Source organism: Vulpes vulpes, chromosome 14 (genome assembly GCF_048418805.1).
Source record: "Vulpes vulpes isolate BD-2025 chromosome 14, VulVul3, whole genome shotgun sequence".
NCBI classification, from domain to species: Eukaryota; Metazoa; Chordata; class Mammalia; order Carnivora; family Canidae; genus Vulpes; species Vulpes vulpes.
The window spans coordinates 112,361,315-112,382,218 of NC_132793.1; the positions used below are offsets into that span (position 1 = coordinate 112,361,315).

Here is a 20,904-nt window from a genome sequence, read left to right on the forward strand (position 1 = left end):
CCCTGCTGGTCCCGGGGCGCGCCCCGAGCCCGGGCGGAGCCGACCCGGGGGTGCGGGGCGGGCCGGGGGCAGCGCTGCCCCCCCCCCGAGGCTCCGGCCGCGAGTCCCCGCCGGGAGCAGGGCCCCGCGGGCACCCCGGGCCGCGCGCCTCCGCGGGAGCCGTCCGGGTGGTCCCCGGAGCGCCTCGCAAGTCATTCCCGAGCCGACGGAGCCGGGCGCCCGCGGCCGCCGGGGGCGGGGGCCGGGGGCGGGGGGCGGGGACGGAAGCGCCGGCTCTGGGCGCCGCGCGGGCCCCGCGGCAGGTAGTGCGAGCCCCGGACGGCGGGACGCGGGCTGCGGCATCGGGCGTCCCGGGCCGAGGCCGCCAACTTTGCGCGCTGCCTGGTGGCCGCCAGGTGGGTCGTGTCCGCAGCCGCGGCGCTCGCCAGGGTCCGGGGCGCAAGCCGGCGGGGCCGGGCCCCCGAAGCCGCGCTCGCTCGGAGGGGGCGGAGGACGAGGCGAGGCGAGGCGAGGCTCTCCGGGGCTCGGGGACTGCCTTGCCCGGAGGGGCTGCGGGGTGCCCCGGGCGCGGCGAGGGGGTGCAGCGGGGCGCGGCGCCACAGTCCGCAGGGGAGCGGGGAGCCGGGGCCAGGAGCCCGTCCCCGCCACGGCGCACGCAGCCCCGGCTCCCCGCAGCCCCCCACCCGCCGAGGGGCACCCCTAGGCCCCGCGGCAGTCGCGGGGTGGAGAGCTGGGGCTCGGGGCGCACTTGGCCAGGACGGCGCCGGCTGGGACAACAAAGGGAAGCGTGGACAGAGGAAGGAGCTTCGAGGCGCTGCAGACGCTGGGGCCCCAGGTCAGTTTCCCCGAAAGCCCGCTCCGAAGGGGGGGTCAAGGGGATGGCACGTCGCCCGGGTCCCCCTTCTCCCTGGCGCCCCCGGCGCAGCGGCGGGGGACGCGCTGGGGAGCCGAGTTACTGGGGCAACCCCCCCCCCCCGCCCCCGGCGGCGGATTCCTCGAGTCTCCAGGCTTCCCGCGCCCGCCCTGCCGCCCGTTCTTTTGTGTCCCGCAGCCCGGGAGAGCTTCCTGCGGAGGAGGGAGAGGGGGAGAGGGGGAGAGGGGGCAGGAAGGGGCCCGGCCTGGCGGTGGGCTGGAGGGAACGGCCGGGGGAGCCGGCGCCCCAAGCTTCCTGCAGCAACAGGTTGCGCCTGTGGCCACAGGCGGCTGCTGACCTCTCTCCTGACCCGGCTCCTGTCCAAAAAGGTTGTCCGGGGTGTGGGCAGCGGCCGACCTTCGCAAAGACAGGCACCAAGGCGGATGGCGGGGTCCTTGAACGCCCCACCCGAGACTTCTGTGTTGGGTTGAACCCTACGCAGCTGCTGGTTTTGTAGCTCAGAGTGTGGGAAACACTGTGGATTCACGTTGTGTGAAGTTGCTACTTCTTTTTTCTTTCTCACTCTTTTGTGAGCACCATGGGGAGCTGTCCTGTCTGTCAAGGTGAGCCCAGGGCCCCGGTGGAGTGTGGAGGATTGATGCTGGCAGTGGGGGTACAGACCTTGACTGACTGCCAGCTGTCGCCTGGTGCTGTTCCTACTCCGCCTCTAACCTTCTGCTACTATTCAAAACCCCACTTTACAGACAAGCCGAGGAGAATGTAAGCAACTGCTCATGCCACAGGGCTCATGAGTGGGACTAGGGACTCCTGCCCCATCTCAAACCTGTGGTCTCTTGTCACTTCAGCAGTGTCCTCTGGTTTCGTTTTGCTTCCTTGTTATGCCCTGTATTTTTTTTTCTAAATGAACTTCCTTATGATTTCCACACTAAACTGTTTCTGTTCATTCCAGCATAGTGAAGTAAACAAGTGCATCAAAGGACAGTTCAAAGTAATAAGACTTTAAACCAAATATTATTTTATTGGGACTGTTTAAATTTTTTTTTGATTTATTTATGATAGTCACAGAGAGAGTGAGAGAGGCAGAGCCACAAGCAGAGGGAGAAGCAGGCTCCATGCACCGGGAGCCCGACGTGGGATTCGATCCCGGGTCTCCAGGATCGCGCCCTGGGCCAAAGGCAGGCGCTAAACTGCTGAGCCACCCAGGGATCCCGGGACTGTTTAAAATATGAAGGATAAGGGTTTCGCAGGGGGCCAGGAGCTATCTCAGATTTGTTAAGGGGCCAAGATGCTTTGTTACAAATGATAGAAGCCAACTCTGGATAATTTTAGCAGAAGAGGGACTGGGTACCGGGTAGCTTAGAAAAGTGACAAGAAGACTGGCTAGCCAGGCTCAGGAGCTCATGCAGGACATGCAACAGGACCCTCGATTGGTGTGTGGTCACAGCAGCCACTGCGAGACTCTGGATGTGGCTGCTGGCACTGTGCCATCATTGCTAGACTGAATTAGAAACTTCCTCCATGCAGAAGCCCAGGAACTTAGTGAGTTTGAGGCACCCCCCAACCCAGGGCACACTTTGGGCACCTCCGCTGACCTCACAATGAAATGCAAGGGTTCTGCCCATGGGATAGGCTCAGGAGTTGAGTAGCACCCATTTCCCCACCACAACCACTACCCATCTAGGTGACAAATCTCCACTACAAAGATCCTTTCGAAAGATGGAGAAATGAAGCTAAATGCTCACCATATTTGCTTTTAAACCAATGTTTGTGAAAGTGCCATTCTCTGGACTCCAAGCTCAGAATTATGTGAAGTATTTCCTGAAAGTTCGCATTCTCAGGCCCCATTTCCAAAAGTTTGAACTCAATGCTTTTGAATGGAAAACAGGAATCTGCACCCCGTAAATTAGAAAAACGGTGAGATTGCCTTATTGATTGGTCTAGTGCCTGTGTAAGGAGCTAGCCCCTGAGGGAGCAGTTTCCAAGACCTGCAAAGTCGAGGGTCCCAGCAGAAGGCATGGCCCCAGGATGGTAGATCAGTTGCTCTGCCCTGGGTAGTAAATCCAGTAAAGAGGCAGTCTGCTGCCTATATTGTGGAAATAGCTAGAAACACTCCCAGCACCTCCCTTCCGGAGGCTATGTGACTGCTAATAAACGCTCAATACAATTTTGAAATGGGTAGAAATGATCGTTTCATGTCAGCTCTCCCCCTACTCCTCGCTGCTTGATTTCAGCAATCCTTTATTGAGTGTCTGGCTCCGGGGATACAGAGAGGAGTAAATCAGAGACCCCACACAGCAGCTGGGATAGATCAGTTTAATGCAATATAAGAAGGGCATTGGGGGCACTCGTCCCTTGCTTCTATTGTCTGGCAATTGTGTTTGAAGCCAACGGTGTCTTTGGAAAGTGGCACGAATTAGCCAGATGAGTGGGCACTCAGGAACAGTGCTGGCTTTCAGATTTTAGTTGTCTTGAGAATCAATCACCAGAGGAGGGTGTTAGAAATGCAGATTAATGGGCCCCATCCTCAGAAATTAGGTCCAATAATGAACATTTTAAATAAATATGCATTTTATGCTAATGAAGCTCTTGGTCCAGGAGAGCTGGCCTGGGCTTTCTGCTCGTGGTGCCAGAGAACAGCTCCAGTTCTCTTGCTACCCAGTAACGTTAACAGGTCAGGAGCCAGACCGTCTCCTTTAGCTTGATTTTTATTAATTATCTAATGTTTCCTAAGTAGTGAGATTTTAATATTTTCTTAACATTTACTCTAAACGTAAGAGGGTCTGACACTTTGGAGCTAGAAGTGAAGAAATCTGGACATGTGGCTCTAGGTGCTGGCTAGGTTAATTGGCACTTCCAGCTTTGCAGCCGTGAGTGGGGCTGAGTTTCACTTGGGATTTGCCTTCCCCTGCTTCTGCACAGAGAGAGTTTGAAACTGTTTATTCATAGCTCTTCCCCAGGCCTCCTGCCATCTCTCTCCTGCTGTGCTTCTCTCCATCCCTGGCTGAGGCTCCATGGCATTACCAGAAAGTCAGCCTTTCTTAGCAGCTGAGCCTTTAATCCTTCTAGTTGCTGTGCTCCCTGCCCATCCTTTAGCAGAAAACAAGATGGGAGTGTGTTGTGTGAGTGTGTGCAAGGGTTGTGTATATAGTACGTGATGTTTATGTGAGTATGCATGTTGTGCGTATGTACGTCTTGTGCATGTGTGTTAGTGTGTATGGTGTGTGCATGTGTGGTATGTATATGTGTTGTGTATCAAGGTGCAGTGTTTATGTATGTTAGTATGTGATACATGCATGTTGTGTTATACGTGGTGTGTGTGGTGTATGTGTAGTATGTGTGTGGTATGTGTGATGTGTGTATATGTATGGTATATGCTAGTGTGTGTGGTGTGATAGTGTAAAGTATGCATATGTGTGATATGTGTTAGTGTGTGGTGTATGTGTGGTTTGTGTTAGCGTGTGTGGTGTGTGTATGTGTGGTGTATGGTATGCGTTTGTGTGGTATGTTACGGTGTGTGGGTGTTAGTGTACGTGGTTTGTGTTAGTGTGTGTGGTGTGTGTATGTGGTGTATAGTATGCGTTTGTGTGGTATGTTACGGTGTGTGGGTGTTAGTGTACGTGGTTTGTGTTAGTGTGTGTGGTGTGTGTATGTGGTGTATAGTATGCGTTTGTGTGGTATGTTACTGTGGTATATGTGTGGTGTGTATTAGTGTGTGTGCTGTGCGTGGGGCATGTGCTAGTGTGCGTGGTGTGGGAGGCGTGTGCGTGCACCCTGCCTGCCCGTCCCCACGAGAGGAGCCTACGTGAGTGACGCCTGCCCGCTCCTTCCCCATCTTCCTCCTGCCCCGGGCGGCGGCAAAGGCTGGTCCGCCTTGTTTCTTTCCCATGTGTTCGCTCTGGAAACTATTTGAAGACGGAGCAGAGCAGGCCCGGGTGTGAGTGCGCGTGCGCAGGGGTGACTTCCAATTGGAAGCAGTGGAAGGCGAGGGCACCCGGGAGCCGAGCAGGGGGTCTGCAGCAGCCGTGCCTGGAAGGGAGGACGCCCTTTAGAGACAGTTACCAGGGGCCCGGTGTCCCCAGGGTGTGATGACGAGCCGACGCGGGGTTAACCAGGTTGCACTGGGAGCGTAAAGGCTCCATGATTGGACAGAGAGAGAGTCCAGGGTCATTCCGCTGGGCGCTCCGTGCAGAAGTAATTGGGCGGGACAGGCCTTAGAAGATGAGGCAATATCCAGGGGCTTAAATGTGAATTACCATCTTCACTCAGCTCCTGCACTCGCACCTTCCATCTGGAGCTTTCTCCGACTTGGTGGAATACAGGTAGCGGGCCCTCTGGCCCTTGAGCCATGTGTCACATCCTTGAGGACCTCCCTTCCCCCATCTCACCTTGGGTTTCTGGAGCACCCTGCCCTTATTTTGAAAGTCACTCAGTGTGTAACTAATATACAAAATAGAATGAAGTCAGGGTGTTCCTGGCCCCAGAACAGGGAGTACGAGCTGAGCATCCGAGGTCCCCTCATACATTCTGTTCTGATGCACCAAGTTCCACGCAGTGACACAAACAAAGCAGTCATTTTAGCTTATTTAGTTTTATACTCAAGGGTACCTTCTGAGCCCTGGCTGTGCGTGCTGTCTTGGGTTCGGTTCTGGGGGTAGAAACACAAGGGGACAGGTTCTGCTTTCGAGGCCCTCTCGGTCTCTTGCCCTCGCTAGACACTGGCTTGGTAGTTGCTTCTCGCGTTCCTGTTTCTTTCTCCCCGGTGGTGAGGAGTCTCCCTCCGCCCTGTGTCTCTTCCCAGTGACCCCTAATTCCCAGGTAGTGACTTGGGGGTGAGGGTTTCCATCAGCATTACCTGGTGAAAATGTCAGAAAGGTAGATGCCAGTCTGACTCGGCCTTAGAGAGCTTGGTTCGTGTCCTTGAGGTCTCTAGTTTGGGTTGGGGGTGAGGTAGAGAGGGGAGATGTCTGAAATAAGGTCAGTGAGCAAATGAGTAGAATTAAAAAGCAGGTAAGATATGGCTCCAGAACCAGGGACAGCAGCACTAGCTTGGAGGAAAAATAGGCAAATAGTCCATGGCTGGAGGCTTCTGGGTGCTGCCGGGAGCCCCAGAGAGAGGGCTTAGGAACTGTCTAGCGTCTTACTTGGGACCTGAAGGCAAGCTCCCAGGTTTGAATTGAGATCCCACCGCTAATCAGCCCTGACCTTGGGCAAGTCCTAGAAGTCCTCTGTGGGGGCGGTTTCTCATCTGTAACTGGTAGAAGGGTCCAGAGGGTCGAGCCCCGACAACGGTGTTGAATACATAGTAAGTGCTCAGTAAGCGTCTATATCCAGGGCTGCACAGCCTTCTCTACACTGTAGGGTGTTTCCTGAACCCATAAAGACCTGTGTTCTGCATCTGACCCCTGGGGTGGGACCTTCTGGCTTCCGAGCCCCCGCGGCTCTAAGCAGGCTCTGCGCTTGCCTCCCACCTGGCGGATTAGGCTGCTGCTCTGGCTCTAAAGCTCTGCAGCCTCCTCTCCGGGCAGCTCCTGGGCAGGCGGGCTCCCTGCGAACTGAGTGTCGCCTTTCTGTCTCACCAGGGATGGTGCCTTGAGCTACAGATCCGGATCCGGACCCGGACCCAGACCCAGACCCAGACCCGGACCAGCAGAAGGCTCTTGGACCCCCTTCGCTGCATGCCAGCCCGGCCAGGAAAAGGAGGACTCCGCACACCCAGCACTCGCAGCGCCTCTTCTGCACAGGAACGCAGGCTCCTGTCTCACCCAAGGCTTCCAGAACCTCTGAGGCCCCAGGCCCCCAGCTCTACCTCATGCGTGGGGGACATTGCTAGCCATGGCCCTCCTCCTCGGCTTCCTGCTGCTGCTGGAGCTGTGCTGGGACACCTCTGCCCTGGGGCCACTGTCTTCCACAAAGGGTTCCGATGGTTTGGAATTTGAATTGCCTGCCACCAACTATGAGACCAAAGACTCTTACCAAGCCGGGCCCATTAGCGTTCTCTTTCAAATCGTGCAAGTGTTCCTCCGAGTGGTGCAGCCCCATCCTTTTCCCGAAGGTAAGTGTGGGTGGCCGGAAAAGCTGGAACTCTTCCCCAGACGTGCTCACGTGCCACACTGAATACTGTTTGTTAATAATGACACAGTAAACATGTATTATAGTCAGTATTTTATTTTATTTATATATTCAGTATTTTAAAGCATAAGATTCAAAGGGATTGGATTGCACAGGAGCAGAAAGTATTGAGACAGAAGTTAAGAAAACTCGTCCTTGGTTAAATAGGTTGTCAAGGAATGTGATTAGAAGAAATGAAACCAAACGATGTTGCTATGTTGGTTTTCCAATTCTTGATCTTTCTTCCCTCTCTCTCTCTCTCTCTCTTTTTTTTTTTTCCTGGTGAGAGCAATGAATTACTTTCAAGTGCCAACCAAAGGTAAAAATTAGGGTAAAAATGCAAATTCTCTGGCATCAGATAAGTTAATAATTACCTCTGGTGGCCAGACCAGCTCTGAGATTGACCTCTCCTCCACACACCACAAAGTGTGATTTCACATTGCTTAGGACAAGGACAGGCCTGACCTCACCCCCCCAGGTTTACCTGAGTTACTGTTTGCTTCAGTTCCGAGACTCTAAGTGTGAGGAAAGGAGGCATGGCCCCTTGTGGGAACTCTGATGGCATGATGCCTTACCCTTCCAGAGTTTTGCTATTGTTTGCCCCACTCCCTGTACTTGGAAGTCTGCGAGTGTGTGTTTTCAGTAACGAGATTATGAAAATTTAAATGGTCTGTGGAAAGTGTCTGCTATTACGGTTTGGCTGTCTAAATTTTTATTGACTTAACATTAGACCTATTCTAGGCTTGTTCTTCAAACTATGAAGATTTGAATACTATTATTGATTACTACAATATACGAATTATAAAATTTGTAGTAATCCTTATCATCTTCCTTAGCTGGTCAGCTGTTGTTCATAAGAGGATTATGTGTCTGTGTATATGAGAGAGAAAGAGACAGAGACAGAAAGAAGGAGGGAGAGAATGTATTTAGTGAACTTTCATTTTTAAAAAATTTTTAATTTTTATTTTTTTCAGTGAACTTTTAATACTTGTTCATATTATGGGCAGTTTATAGATTTTCATTATGATACATTTATGTTGAAATTGTCTTAGGTTTTTTTTTTGTCTCAGATTAAGCAATCAAAACAGTTTGAAGTGTAGTTCTCAATTTATTGTTAGTTTAAATTTCAGTTCAATGAAACAAATCACTCTGAGCCCTGTTGCCATTGAAGAGAACCCTGAACAAATACTATGAACTATTTACCTCCCTGCTTAAAAGACTAAATTTGGAAATCTGAAAGATGCAAGTAGAAAATAGTTCATTTATTAATGTTGGATATAAGTTCACTATTCTCGATAGATACCACTTCCTTTGTTTGTGGACATGGTGTAAATATTATTACATTATCAAATACCTGCTAATGTTTTTAGTCTTAGCTTCTGTGTTTTTTTTATGCAAAAGGAATAGAATTCAGTTGTCTTATATGAATTTATAATGGTATCTTCAAAAAGATTGTGAAGCATCCATGTGTTATTAAGGTGTATCATGTAATTAATTAATCCTATAATCTCTTTCCATATGTTGCTTTATTTTGCTTCCTCTAGGTTTCAGAGGAAGGCTTCCTCACACTTATTTAACAGAGGAAAGCAATATTTTTTAAAGTTTTCATTCAAACGATCAGGTCAAAGGCATCCTGCATCCAGTGCCTTCTCCAGTTTTGAACTCCAGCATCATTATTAGTTGAGAAGGAGGTGTCTGAAGAATTTAAATCCTGCTGTAATCTGAGGGTGGTAGCCTTGTTTGTCCCTTGACCTTCATCAATACTTACTACTTTGGAAAAGGAAATTACTAAAAGTCTCAACGGGGGATCCCTGGGTGGCGCAGCGGTTTGGCGCCTGCCTTTGGCCCAGGGTGTGATCCTGGAGACCCGGGATCGAGTCCCACGTCGGGCTCCTGGTGCATGGAACCTGCTTCTCCCTCTGCCTGTCTCTGCCTCTCTCTCTCTCTCTCTCTCTCTGTGTGACTATCATAAATAAATAAAAATTAAAAAAAAAAAAGTCTCAACGGTAGACCAGAGCAGAGCAGCACTACTCCTTGTGAAAAAATAAATAAATAAATCGTTAGGTTGCTTCAAGAATATAACACTGACTTCCATAAGGGACATCGTGGAGTGTTGATTTTTTTTCCCCACCATCCCATTTTTTTAAATTCTTTCATCCAGTTACTAGATCTCAGAATGGTTTCAAAGTGCCCTGGAGGTGTTTTGCCACATAAAGGACATACATGAGACATGATTTTTCCTGCTGGGGACAGTTCATTTCATGAGCACCAGATCATAGACAGATGTCCTCATTATTGAAGATGCAAAAACAACAATGAGAGAGAGAGAGAAATGCAATCCTATTCATTAGCTTAACTAACTTAATACATTAATCAAAACAGATGACTTCTGGACCTCTACAAAGCAACATCTTCACAGAGAGAATGATCCCCTAGGTATACTCTGTCATTTGAAAGAGTGTTTTGAATGCAGAGTCCCAGGCCAGTGCAGAAAGGGAGGACCCTCAAGCCTGGGCTTCCTTTTCTCATGCTGTTGGACTGGAGAGTCATCCTGTATTGGGGCAAAACAGCGTATCACCTTTTGCATTTGTAACTCTCTAAAGCAAAGCCCATGTTGTATCCTTATAAATACAAGATGGAAGGCTCTTATTTAGCTAAGAGTTTACATAAAAGCCTACTTAACTTCCTGGGCAGAAGAAAAGATCAGGTTAAGTCAGACCAGAAAGACAGGTAACTATACACCACAGCAGAATATGCTCGAGAACCTGGTGGGAGTATTTCATAAACAACTGCCCTAGCCTAAAGCTGCAAGAGGGATGCCGAGTCCCGGGCATAGACTCACCATAAAGAGACTCATGGCTGACATTCAGGAGGAGTCACTTGTCCATTCCTTCAATTTAGAAGGGGTGTTGATGGCACGATGACCAGGGGGACTTGAGGGATGGATGTTCTGGGCACAGGCAACCACATGCCCAGGGAGTAGAGGAGACATTGGTTCACAGTGGAACCATGAGGTGGGTATTCATTGAGTAAGTCTGCTAAGGGTCAGGCCCTGACTGGCACGCTGGTGAGTTTTGTAAAGGGTAAGAAACTAAGGCAACATGAACAAAAGTTTCCTTCACTTGGCAAGCATTTATTGAGAGTCCTTGCTTTTTGAGGTGCACCTGCTGGGGGCTGAGAGCCTGGGCAGAAGGGAATTGGGTTTTGGGAAAAGAATCTGATAGCAGCTGGTAGGAAAGGTCATAAGGAGGCAGTGTGCTCTGCAGTGGTCCAGAGGGAGGTAATAACGGACTAACTTAGCACAAGGCAGAGGTGATGGGGGAAACAGAGTCGGGATCCATTTCATGGATTTCATTTCAAAGGACTTTGGTATGAATCCTAGCTCTTGCCTATTACCTGCTGGGTGATCTTGGCCAAGCTAATTATCAGAGATTCTGTTCTCATAGATGTAATATGACTATAATCATACCTCACTTTGTAGCTTTTATCTGTGAAAAACATATGGAAAGAGATTATAGGATTAATTAATTACATTTAATACACATACATGTAGTGAAGCCTAGGGGTATAAAACCACGCCTGAAGGGTATAGATAAAATGCTCAATAAATGTAGCTGCTATTATTATTATTATTATTATTATTATTAGGAAGAATTGACCAAATTTGACACCAAGATTGATGCCAAAAAGGGACGTGGGAAAAAGAAGGTGTCTCCAGGAGGGATCATTAAAATGTCCTTGCTGCTGCTCCATCAGGAATATTCTACATGGAGTTGCCTTTGTAGGAAGCAGTTCCAATACTTTTGATGTTCAATGGGCTCTGTCTCCTCCCAAGCCCCATAGCCACAGAACCGGGTCTAGAAGGCAAGGCATGAATGCAGTGCTAGTCTACTGAGTGGTCTTTACTCTTCCACTAAAGGCTACATCTAGCAGGCTCTCATTCTTCTGTTTCTTGTTTTTTCCTGCTGTCCCCACTTATCTGTTGTGAGGCATACTTTGCTAAGTGTTTTCACATTCCAATCCCCCAGCAACTTTGGGAGGTAAACAATAGTGGTAAATGATGGTCTTCTTTCTATTTATTATACCCCCTTTACAGATCAGAAAACTAAGTCAGAACAAGAGTATATGTTCAAGGCACACAGCTAGCCTTTGGCAGATGCGTAAACCTCTGTCCCTGGGACTAGTTGTTTCTCCTGTATTCCACAGTTTACTTTGTGGGTCATTTACTTCCCTTTTACTTTATCACAGTGCTTTAAAAATGTCTGCGGGTCTCTATAAAAAAACAGTAATTTTTGCACACTTAGAGTGTGTGTTGCAGGAGATTATCTGGCGTGGATAACAAATGGTGCCTTTTTAATTTCATGTGTCTGTGACGAATTTGGCATAAATCATGACCCAAATCAGAGCTAATTCAATTGGAGCAAGTAGGGAAAAAAGCATCCTTTGTTTTTATTTTATAGAAAGTCTCTAAAATTATTCTCTACCCTATTTTTGGTGTATTTTTAAATGAGATTTTAGGCTGGTTGACCTGTTTCTAACAGTGTTCTGGGTTAATCTGATTTTGGCGTGTGGCCGAGTGGAGCTAGGTGAGTGGGAGGGGCAGGAGGTGGGAAGAGTGAAGCTTGTCCTCTGCTGAATCTGAGATCCAGGTAGGATGTTATAGTAAGTGAGAGTTCCCTCCATTGCAGGTAACAGAAACCTTTTAGCTAAGGGAATCAAAAAGGACTTTATTATCATGACTCCCATTTACCTCATGGTGCCCAGCCACCGGGGACTGAGCCTCACTCTGGGCCCTCCTTGCCTCCCACCTTGGCTCCTCTCTGCACATAGTCACTTTGTACCCTCGCCTCCGATCCCCCTCCCTCTAGGTTCCTCAACTCCTGCCTTCCTTGTGTCAGAGAGCTAGGACGCCAGTGTCGCAGAATTCAAGCCAACTTCCTGGGCAATGGTTGGGGGTTCTTATCCTTAAGTCTCAAGCCCCCGTTCCAGGCTTGCCTGGACCAGTCACTAACCCACTACATAGTGGCAGCCAGGGTCACACCTCATGGGCATGACACTGTGAGCCATCACTTTCCCCATGACAACACAGGTAGGGAGGTGCTTCCAGGAAAGGGGGTGGCTGGGCAGACAGCCTAATAGGCGTGTCTTTGCCAATGTCCACTGAAAATCAGGATGTTATATTATATATAACACTCATGTGTTCTTAAATCAAACAAAGCCAGCATTGTCTCCTTTAGATCATATCACTCAGATTGGCAATGGGCCTGCTCATAGATAAGGTCATTGAGGGAAAGAGCTAATATCTAGTGATCCTTCCTCCTCAGTGTCACTCACTGTGCTGGACAGGCTACAACTGTCATCACTTCTCATCCAAACTTATGTAAGAGCAAACAGCTATTATGTACGTGCTTTGGGGATTTGAGCAACTCAATAACTCTAGGAGTTAGGTATCATTATTCTCATTTTACAAAAGAGGAAGCTGAGGGCCAGAGAGTAGTTGACTTGTCCATGCGACTAGTCTGTAGCAGAGGCAGGGCTGGAATCCAGGTAGGCTGTCTTTATCATCCAAGCTCAAGTTGCTGCCTGTATTTGCTGAACAGGAACTCAGGAGAATCGGGGACTGTCCCAAGGTCATACTGATGGCGAGGGGGTCAACCCAGGGCCGGTGACTTTGCCCCTCAGCGCTGCACCATGTTGCCTCTGTGGAGGAGATCTGCCTTACAGATTGCATTCATGTGTCCCAGTGACCTGTGAGTGTGGGGTGGGTTTGGGTGGGAAGTGACCCGTCCACAGACTATGATGGGCACTGCTCTAATCCATCTTATGTCTTCTGCTTCATAGAACAGCTTTTGCAGCTAAACTGAAAACCTAGTCCTATTGACTACATTCCTGTAATGTTGTATATAAGGTCCTGCTGGAATGTGCTCCTGACACTATGCATGTAAACAACAGAGGCGTGTTACACTTCTCTGGGAAATGTGTGCCCGGCCCACAAAAAGACACAAGAAAAGCTCCCTACTTTTCTCGTCTCCAGTGGTGATGTCCTTTTAGGCAGCCTTCAAATACATGCAGGAAATGAGAGATTAAGTACGAATGTAAATAAAGAGAGGCCACCTGAGCAGCTACTGGATGAAGCCAATGTGGTGTTAAACACCACTTGTCCACTAGTGTTGAGCGGAAGAGAAGTCGTAAAATTTGCTCTTGGAGAAGCAGCTGTGAAGTGTGGACTATACAGGGAAGGCAGCGCTAGGCCAGAACTCCTGAGCAGGTTAGACATTAGCAGGAGAGATGGTAGGCCTAACAGGCCTGCCATGTATCCTCTGCTTGGCTGGGATCTAGATTCGGAAATGAGCCCAGTACTTGAGCAGTGGTGAGGACTCACATTCTGGAGCCACTGCCTGGTTTGAATCCTGGCTCCATTGTTTTCTAGCTCTGTAACCTTGGGTAAGTTACTGTCTGTAGTTTTCCCTCTGTAAAATGAAGAAAATAGTCATGCTACTTTTGGGGTGCCTGGGTGGCTTGGTGGGTTGAGCATCTAATTCTTGGTTTCAGCTCAGATTGTGATCCTCAGGGTCATGAGATCAAGCCCCACATAGGGCTCCCTGCTGGGCATGGAGTCTGCTTGAGATTCTCTCTCCCTCTGCCCCTCTCCCCATTCTCCCCAGTCTCTCTCTGTCTCTCTCTCAAGAAAAGGATAAATAAATAATCATGGTACTTTTTGGTCATCATAATATTTAAAGAAATAATGTTTGCAAAGCAGTTAGAACGGTGTCTAAGATACACTAAGAGCTGTGTGTTTGTCAAATAAAATTTGAATGTATGAAATTAGTTTGAATGTATAAATTTCATATCTATTAAAAGCTTTTGAACTAATGTCAGATTTTGGTGATCACATGGACAAAAGAACAAGTATTTATTTGACCTCCACTGTATTGGTTTCCTAGAGCTGCCATAATAAATGATCATCAACTGGGTGGCTTGAAACAGCAAATATTTATTCTCCCTGAGTTCTGAGGGCCAGACATCAAGGTATTGGCAGGGCCTTGTTCTCTCTGAAAGCTCTAGTGGAGAATCCTTGCTACTTTCAGCTTCTAGTGGCTCTAGGTGTTCTAATCTCTGCCTGTCTTCACACGGCCCCCCTCTGTGTCACTGGCCTTCCCTTATAAGGACTCCTGTCATTGGATTTAGGGCTTACCATTTATCTAAGATAATATCATCTCAAGATCCTTAATTATGTCAGCAAAGACCTTTTTCCAAATGAGGTCACTTTCACAGGATCCTGGGGTTAGGACTTGAACATGTCTTTTTGAAGGCCACCTTTCAACACACACACCCACTACATACTTCTTTAGTTCTCCCCAACAGCTCAGTTATATCTAGTAGTGTGCCTAAGGTCATATTTCAAAAAAATGGAACCAGATTCAAATCTGACTATTTGATTCCAAGTGCTCATATTTTAATCTTGCAAATATGTAGTGAGCTCCTACTGGGTGCCAAGCCTAGTGGTGTTTGGTAGAGATGGCATCAACCAGGTTTCTCTGTTCTTGAAAGGCTGACATCAGGAGAGGAGACCTCCACCTTCGTAGTGGGCTGTGGTGCAGGGTGGGCTTATCCTTGCTCATTGTCAAGTGCCAGTAGTGGGCTCATGGCTGTCTGGAGGAGGGATTAATCATCATGGGGCCAACAGAAGGCATCATGGAGGAAGTAGCATTTGAATTAGCCATAGGGTGTGAAAGGGTTCAAGAAGCAGAGGAGAGCACGCAGGTGCATAAGTAGAGGCCTGATTGATGCAAGTTGAAACGGGCTCTTGGGTATGGTCTGGAGAATACCGAAGCTAGAGCCCTGCACGCCTGGGAGATTGTCAGGTCTACAGAGCCACACAACTACATGGGGCTCTGTAGACCGTGAAGGATGGGCATTGCTCAGTAAACCTGTGGCCCTCACTTAAGCTAACAGGAGGAGGTCGTGGAAAATATGCATTGTCCACTGAGCCTGCTCCTGGAAATTTTCAGGTACACTTGGACACTAGTGGACTAGCTCAGTGCTACCCCAGATTGGCATTTGGAACAATAGCATCAACATCACTTGGAAACTTCTTAGGAATCCAGATTCTTAGGTCCCACCCCATATCTACTAAATCAAAATTCTTCTTTTAATTTAAAAAAATATTTAAAATATTTTTATGTAGAAGCATAATATGCATACAGAAAAGTACACCTAAATCTACAACTTGGTGACTTTTCACAAACTTCACACATCTGTGTATCCAGCCTCCAGATCAAGAAAAAACACAAGCTTCCAGAAGAACCCTGTCTTGTTTACTGCATATTGTCCTCCAACTCATCCCAAGAGTAAAGCCTCTTCTGCCTTTCAATAGTATAGATGAGTTACACCTGATGGAATGCAGTATATTATACACTTAGTTTCTGCCTCCTTTTGCACAATATTTTATTTGTAAGATTCACCCAGATTGTTGCAGATAGTTGTAAATATTCATTCTCGCTGTTGTATACTCTTCTATCACATGAATATACTATAATTTATTGATCTATCCTACTGGCTTGGCTTTTGGGAGGTTTCCAGTTGAAACCTGTTTTAGTCAGCTTGGGCTGTGGTCACAAAATACCATAGACAGGGCGGGGGGCATGTAAACAGCACACATTTATTGCTCATAGTTCTGGAAATTGAAAGTCCACAATCAAGGTGCAGGAGATTTAGTTTCTAGTAAGAGACAGCTGCCTTCCTGCTGTACCTTCACATGGAGGAGAGAGAGCACAGTCACACAGGTCTCTTCCTCTTATAAGGCACTAACCCCATCATGAGGGTCTACATCCAGGCCTCATCTAAATCTAATTACCTCTCAAAGGCTCCACTTCCAAATACCAGGATGCTGGCTTCACTATATGAAGATGAGGGGCACACATGTAGTCTATAACAGGGCCATTATGCATAGTGCACTATGATGAGTTTTGTGTGTGTCTTTTGGTAATTACATATACGCATCCCTGTTGGGTGTATACCTAGGAGTGAACTGCTGGGCCATGTGGTGTATATTTTTTCACTTTTAGCAATACTACCAAACTGTTTTTCAAAGGTATATATATCAATCAAATATCTTTTTTTTTTTTCAAATATCTTTTTAAAAAAATTTTTATTATGGAGGATTTCAAGAATGTATGAAAGTAGAAGGGTCTGATGAGCCTTCATTTACCTGTCACCCAAGCTTAAATAACTTTCAACACATAATCAATATTTTTTTTAATTAAAGATTTCTGTTTATTTATACATGAGAGACACACAGAAAGAGGCAGAGACCTAGGCAGAGGGAGAAGCAGGCTCCTTGCAGGGAGCCCAATGTGGGACTCCATCCCCGGACCCTGGGATCATGCCTTGAGCCAATGGTAGAGACATTCAATCACTGAGCCACCCAGGTGTTCCCAACTCATGATCAATCTTATTTGATTTCTACCTCTACCTAGTCTTTCTACTCAACCTCTTCATTTTGAAGCAAATCCCAGTCTTTCTATCATATCATCTGTAAATATTTTAGTACCTATCTCTAAAAATAAAGATGCAGGACTATTACACTGTAGAAAGTCAATAGTAGTTCTTCAATATGATAAAGTATTGAAGTGTTCGGATTTCTTTATTGTCTCGTAAATGCACTTTCTTACACAGTTTGGTTGACTTGGGATCCAAATAATGCCCATATATTGCAGTAGGTTGATAAGTCTCCTTATGTCTCCTTAATTTCTAGGATGCGCCTTGAGGTCTTTTTCCTCCTTGCAATTTGTTTGCTGAAGAACCTAGTTACTTTTCCTGCAGTATTTCTTATAGGCTGAACTTTCCTGCTTCCACTTTCATGGTGTTCTTAAATGTTTCTCTGTCCTCTGCATTTCCTGTAAAGTAGCATTTATAAAGATCAGATACAAATTCATTCTGAGGACAAAAGCACTTTATAGGTGGTATTGTACATTTGCACCAGGATACGGATACTATCTGTCTGGTTGTGTCTCTTTTTGTGATGTTAGCAGCACTGATGACCACCCCTAGTTTCATTCATTCATGATGAGTCCAGCCCTTTCAATGTTATTTGCAAACATGCTTTCAGGTCTATTAAAAATCTTGAGGAACCAAATGTAATACTTTGCATGTTCTGTAACTGCAAGTTTTCACTTAGTATTTCATGGACATCTTTCCAGGTCTGTCCCTGTTAGGGTGTTGCCTGAACTAGAAAGGTTTTTTAAACAAGGAGCTTGAAACATTCATTCACCAGCCTTTTGATGTAGAGCCAAGACTAAGACCTTTTTTTTTTTTTTGACATGAGTTAATTGTTTGAAGTTTCATGATTAGCGTTTACGATATAAATAGCAGCCAAAATATATCCTCTATAATTTTTGGCTTGTTTTGATTTCTTTGAATTCAAAGAAAACACTTAAAGTTCAGAGTTGTGTATTTTTAGTTGCTTTTTCTTCCCAGACTTTTATGATTTACTCACTCGTGATTTCATCTAATTGGCTGGTCTTTATTAAGTTTTTATAGAACATTTAGTTTTCTGTGCTCGTTCTTTTTATGTGCATGTTTCCTCAGTTTGTGTAATATTTAATTACACATTGAACTTAATATACATAAAGAGGCAGAGAGAAGCTTGGTAGTAAACGGAGGGTTATGGGTTGAATTGTTCCCCCCACCAGTTGATATGCTGAAGTCCTAACCCCTGGTATCTCAGAATGTGATCTCATTTGGAGATAGGGTTGATGCAGGTGCCAGTAGTTAAGATGGGGCCATACTAAAGAAGAGCAGGCCCCTAACCCTGTGTGACTAGTGTCCTCAGGAAGGGAAAATTGGAGACCGATATCGACACAGGGAGGATGCCATGTGAAGGGTGGAAGGATGCTTCCATAAGCCAAGGAACTGCCAGAAGCTAGGAGAGACCTAGAACATTTCCTTCTCTAGAACCTTCAGAGGGAGCATTGGCCCTATCCCCTCCTTGATCTTGGACTTGCAGCCCCCGGAACTGTGAGACGATACATTCCTGTGTTTTAAGCCACTCCATTTGTGGTATTTTGATGCAACATGCCTAGCAAACGCATCCACTGAGTAAGTAGATGCATGGGCCGGTGTTGCAGAGGGCCATGTGTACCCATGTGTGCAGAGGTGGTCACTTCACAGTGAGTGACAATGCACAGCCATGTTTTCTGAGGGAATAAACTGAGGGCTGGGTAATGTGGTCAATTGGAAAGTGGAGTTTAGCTCCCCATTTCTCCACTGTGCATTTATATATTTATGATCCGAGTCATAGCATCCATGCATTTCACTCATGAAGATTCAGTGATATGTGCTGAAAAGGGAAAAAAAAAAGGAGAAATTAATGGTATAAATGGGTCTCTCACCAACCTACAACCACATCATGTAGTATTCACCTGAAGGAATTACTGCCTCCATCAGCGTTTAAAAGAAAAACTGGCATTGCTTGTTTGAGGCCAGTGATTTAAGGGATTTTCATAGGTAATTCCTCTCTCTCTGCTTTTTGTTGACTGTAGTCCCTGTCTGACGTGGGGTCTCAAGCCCCTTCAAAGTCAAACACCTCTCTCTCTTGCCTCTTGTCCTTCACATGCCTCCTGGTAAAAGTCCTGTCGTTTCTTTAAAATTTTCCTCAGGCTCCTGGGTGGCTTAGTTGGTTAAGCGTCTGCCTTTAGCTCAGGTCATGTCATGATCTCAAGGTCCTGGGATTGAGTCCCGTATTAGGCTCCCTGCTCCTCAGGGAGGAGGAAGCCTCTCCCTCTGCTTACCATTCCCCCTGCTTGTGCTCGCTCTCTGTCGAATAAATAAATGAAGTCTTATAAATAAATAAATAAATCTTTACCCATGTGATACCTATCCTGGAAATCTGGAACCTCTCATCTCGTTATATTGTCTGTACTATTTCTGTATCACTTGCATGCTTTTGATGTTACATATTAAACTTTGCTTTTTTGTTAGTTTGTAGTCTTAGATTATAAACTTATTAATACCAGCAATGCCTGGCACTTAAGAGATCTTTCATAATCTCTTGCTTTTGTTTTGGTATTTTGGGGCTTTAAAAAAGATTATACTTTTCCTTCCCTACCAAACTTCTTTATTCACTCAACGAAAGTTGAGTATTTACTGTGTGCACTTTCTTGAAATACTGGTGTCACAATGATGCCATTGAGCTATTATACAATAAAACCCTCAGGGCATGTGTCTTTCTAGAGCTTTGCTCTGCTTTAAAATTTTCTTCTATAACTTCCCTTACTGTCAGGTTTGCAACCTTTTTCTTTTGTTTCTGCGTTGTCAGCTGTTAATGCAGCTCTGCTTTCTTGAAATCCTAATGCTTCACTTTATATAGTTGAGTTGCAGTGGGTAACTCCATTTTTCCCATAGAATTCAAAGTGCATGGACTTTATGATAGCTGTATTATTTCAGAGATTTATTACTTTATTTCCAAGTAATAAATAAATGCTTTTTTGCTTTCATGGGAAAACTCAATTTTATAATATTTCAGCCATCAGGATTCTCAAACTTAACAGCAATTAAATATCTATGAAGAGCTTAAAAGCAAGGAACAGCTGTGATGTGAGGAATATCATGTGTGATCCAGATTGAAGGTGACCAGGAGTCCTGCAGATACCTGAACTGAGAAGGAATAAATATTGAATTAAATCCAAATCACCACATGAGTCCAATTATATGTATTTCTCTCATGTATTTATTAAAATAAAGCTAAATTTATTTTTAAACATGAAAGCTGTATATACACATAAAAAGCAAATAACATTTAAAGGTAATGATTGCTAACAAGTTTTGTGTGTAGCTGTTCTTTCATTCCTTCGTTCATTCATTCAGTGGGTAATTTAGTGAGTGCTTACTAAGTACCAGGCTGTGTTCTAGGCTCTGGAAGTAAACATCCACAAAATGTTTTACACACACACACACACACACACACACACACACACACACACACATATCTTTTAAAGGAATTATTCAACATATTCTTTGCTCCTTGCTTTTCAAACTTAATATATCTGATATGTTATTCTAAACATTCATTTCATTTCCCTTTAACTTCACAAAATGCAGGGAAGTACAGAGAAAAAAATTCATAAAACACTGGTAGTTTCCTCATGCTCCCGGAATGAATAAGTAGTCAGATTGTTTTAAATAAAAGTGAGAAAACATAATTGACAAAATTGGAATTTTGGAATTTATATACCATCCCCACTCCCATTCCCCTCCTGCCTTCCCTCTTTTGCTTCTCCACAGACACTGTTTCCTCTCAATGCATGTTTTTATGTACTCACTATACATATCCAAAGTGTTTTATGTGTGAGTCTTGTTTTGTGTCTGTTGGGTTTTTTTTTAACCCACTGTTAAGTTATGGGTTTCTTTTCTTTATTTTCTAAGAAAAAAAAGCATGCTTATTTATTTGAGAGAGAGCACAAGCAGGGGAGTGGCAGAGGAAGGAGAAGCAGGCTTCACTGATCATTGAGCAGGAAGCCCAATGCGGGGTTCGATCCCAGGACCCCTAGATCATGACCTGAGCCAAAGGCAGATGCTTAACCGACTGAGTCACCCAGGCACCCCAAGTTTTAGGTTTCTATTCATGTTGAAACCCCTCAATTCTGATCCGTTCATTTGAGCTGTGCCAATGTACCATCGTAGGAGTGAGCCATGTTGTGTTTATTCTGTTCCCTAGTGATAGTATTTAGGTCTCTTTCCTCAACTGCTATATCGAGTTCCATCGATTTGACAATGCGTTTCACTGTTTTTGATGGATATTTAGGTTACCAGTTCTTTTTGCTATTTTAACACTGCTACAAAGACTGCTCTTGAATGTCTAGCTTTACATACTTGGGCGGGTAAATCAGAAGGACTCTCTAGAAAAGGAACTACTGTGGCAA

General features: G+C 46.0%; 1 protein-coding gene across 12 annotated transcripts in view; it reads left to right on the forward strand.

Annotated features, from left to right (window-relative positions):
- The first annotated feature begins 281 nt into the window (after window positions 1–281).
- Window positions 282–20,904, forward strand: part of PROM1 (prominin 1) — a 107,023-nt gene continuing 86,400 nt past the window's right edge. For 9 of the 12 annotated variants that reach the window (XM_072737745.1, XM_072737746.1, XM_025998563.2 and 6 more), the window contains exons 1-2: window positions 554–835; window positions 6,454–6,926. In XM_072737745.1, the coding sequence (XP_072593846.1) occupies window positions 6,707–6,926 (220 nt within the window). In that variant the 5' untranslated portion in view covers window positions 554–835; window positions 6,454–6,706. Of the gene's footprint in view, window positions 396–553; window positions 836–6,453; window positions 6,927–20,904 lie in introns of those variants that run through there. The other 3 variants (XM_072737747.1, XM_072737741.1, XM_072737740.1) reach the window with 1 other exon arrangement.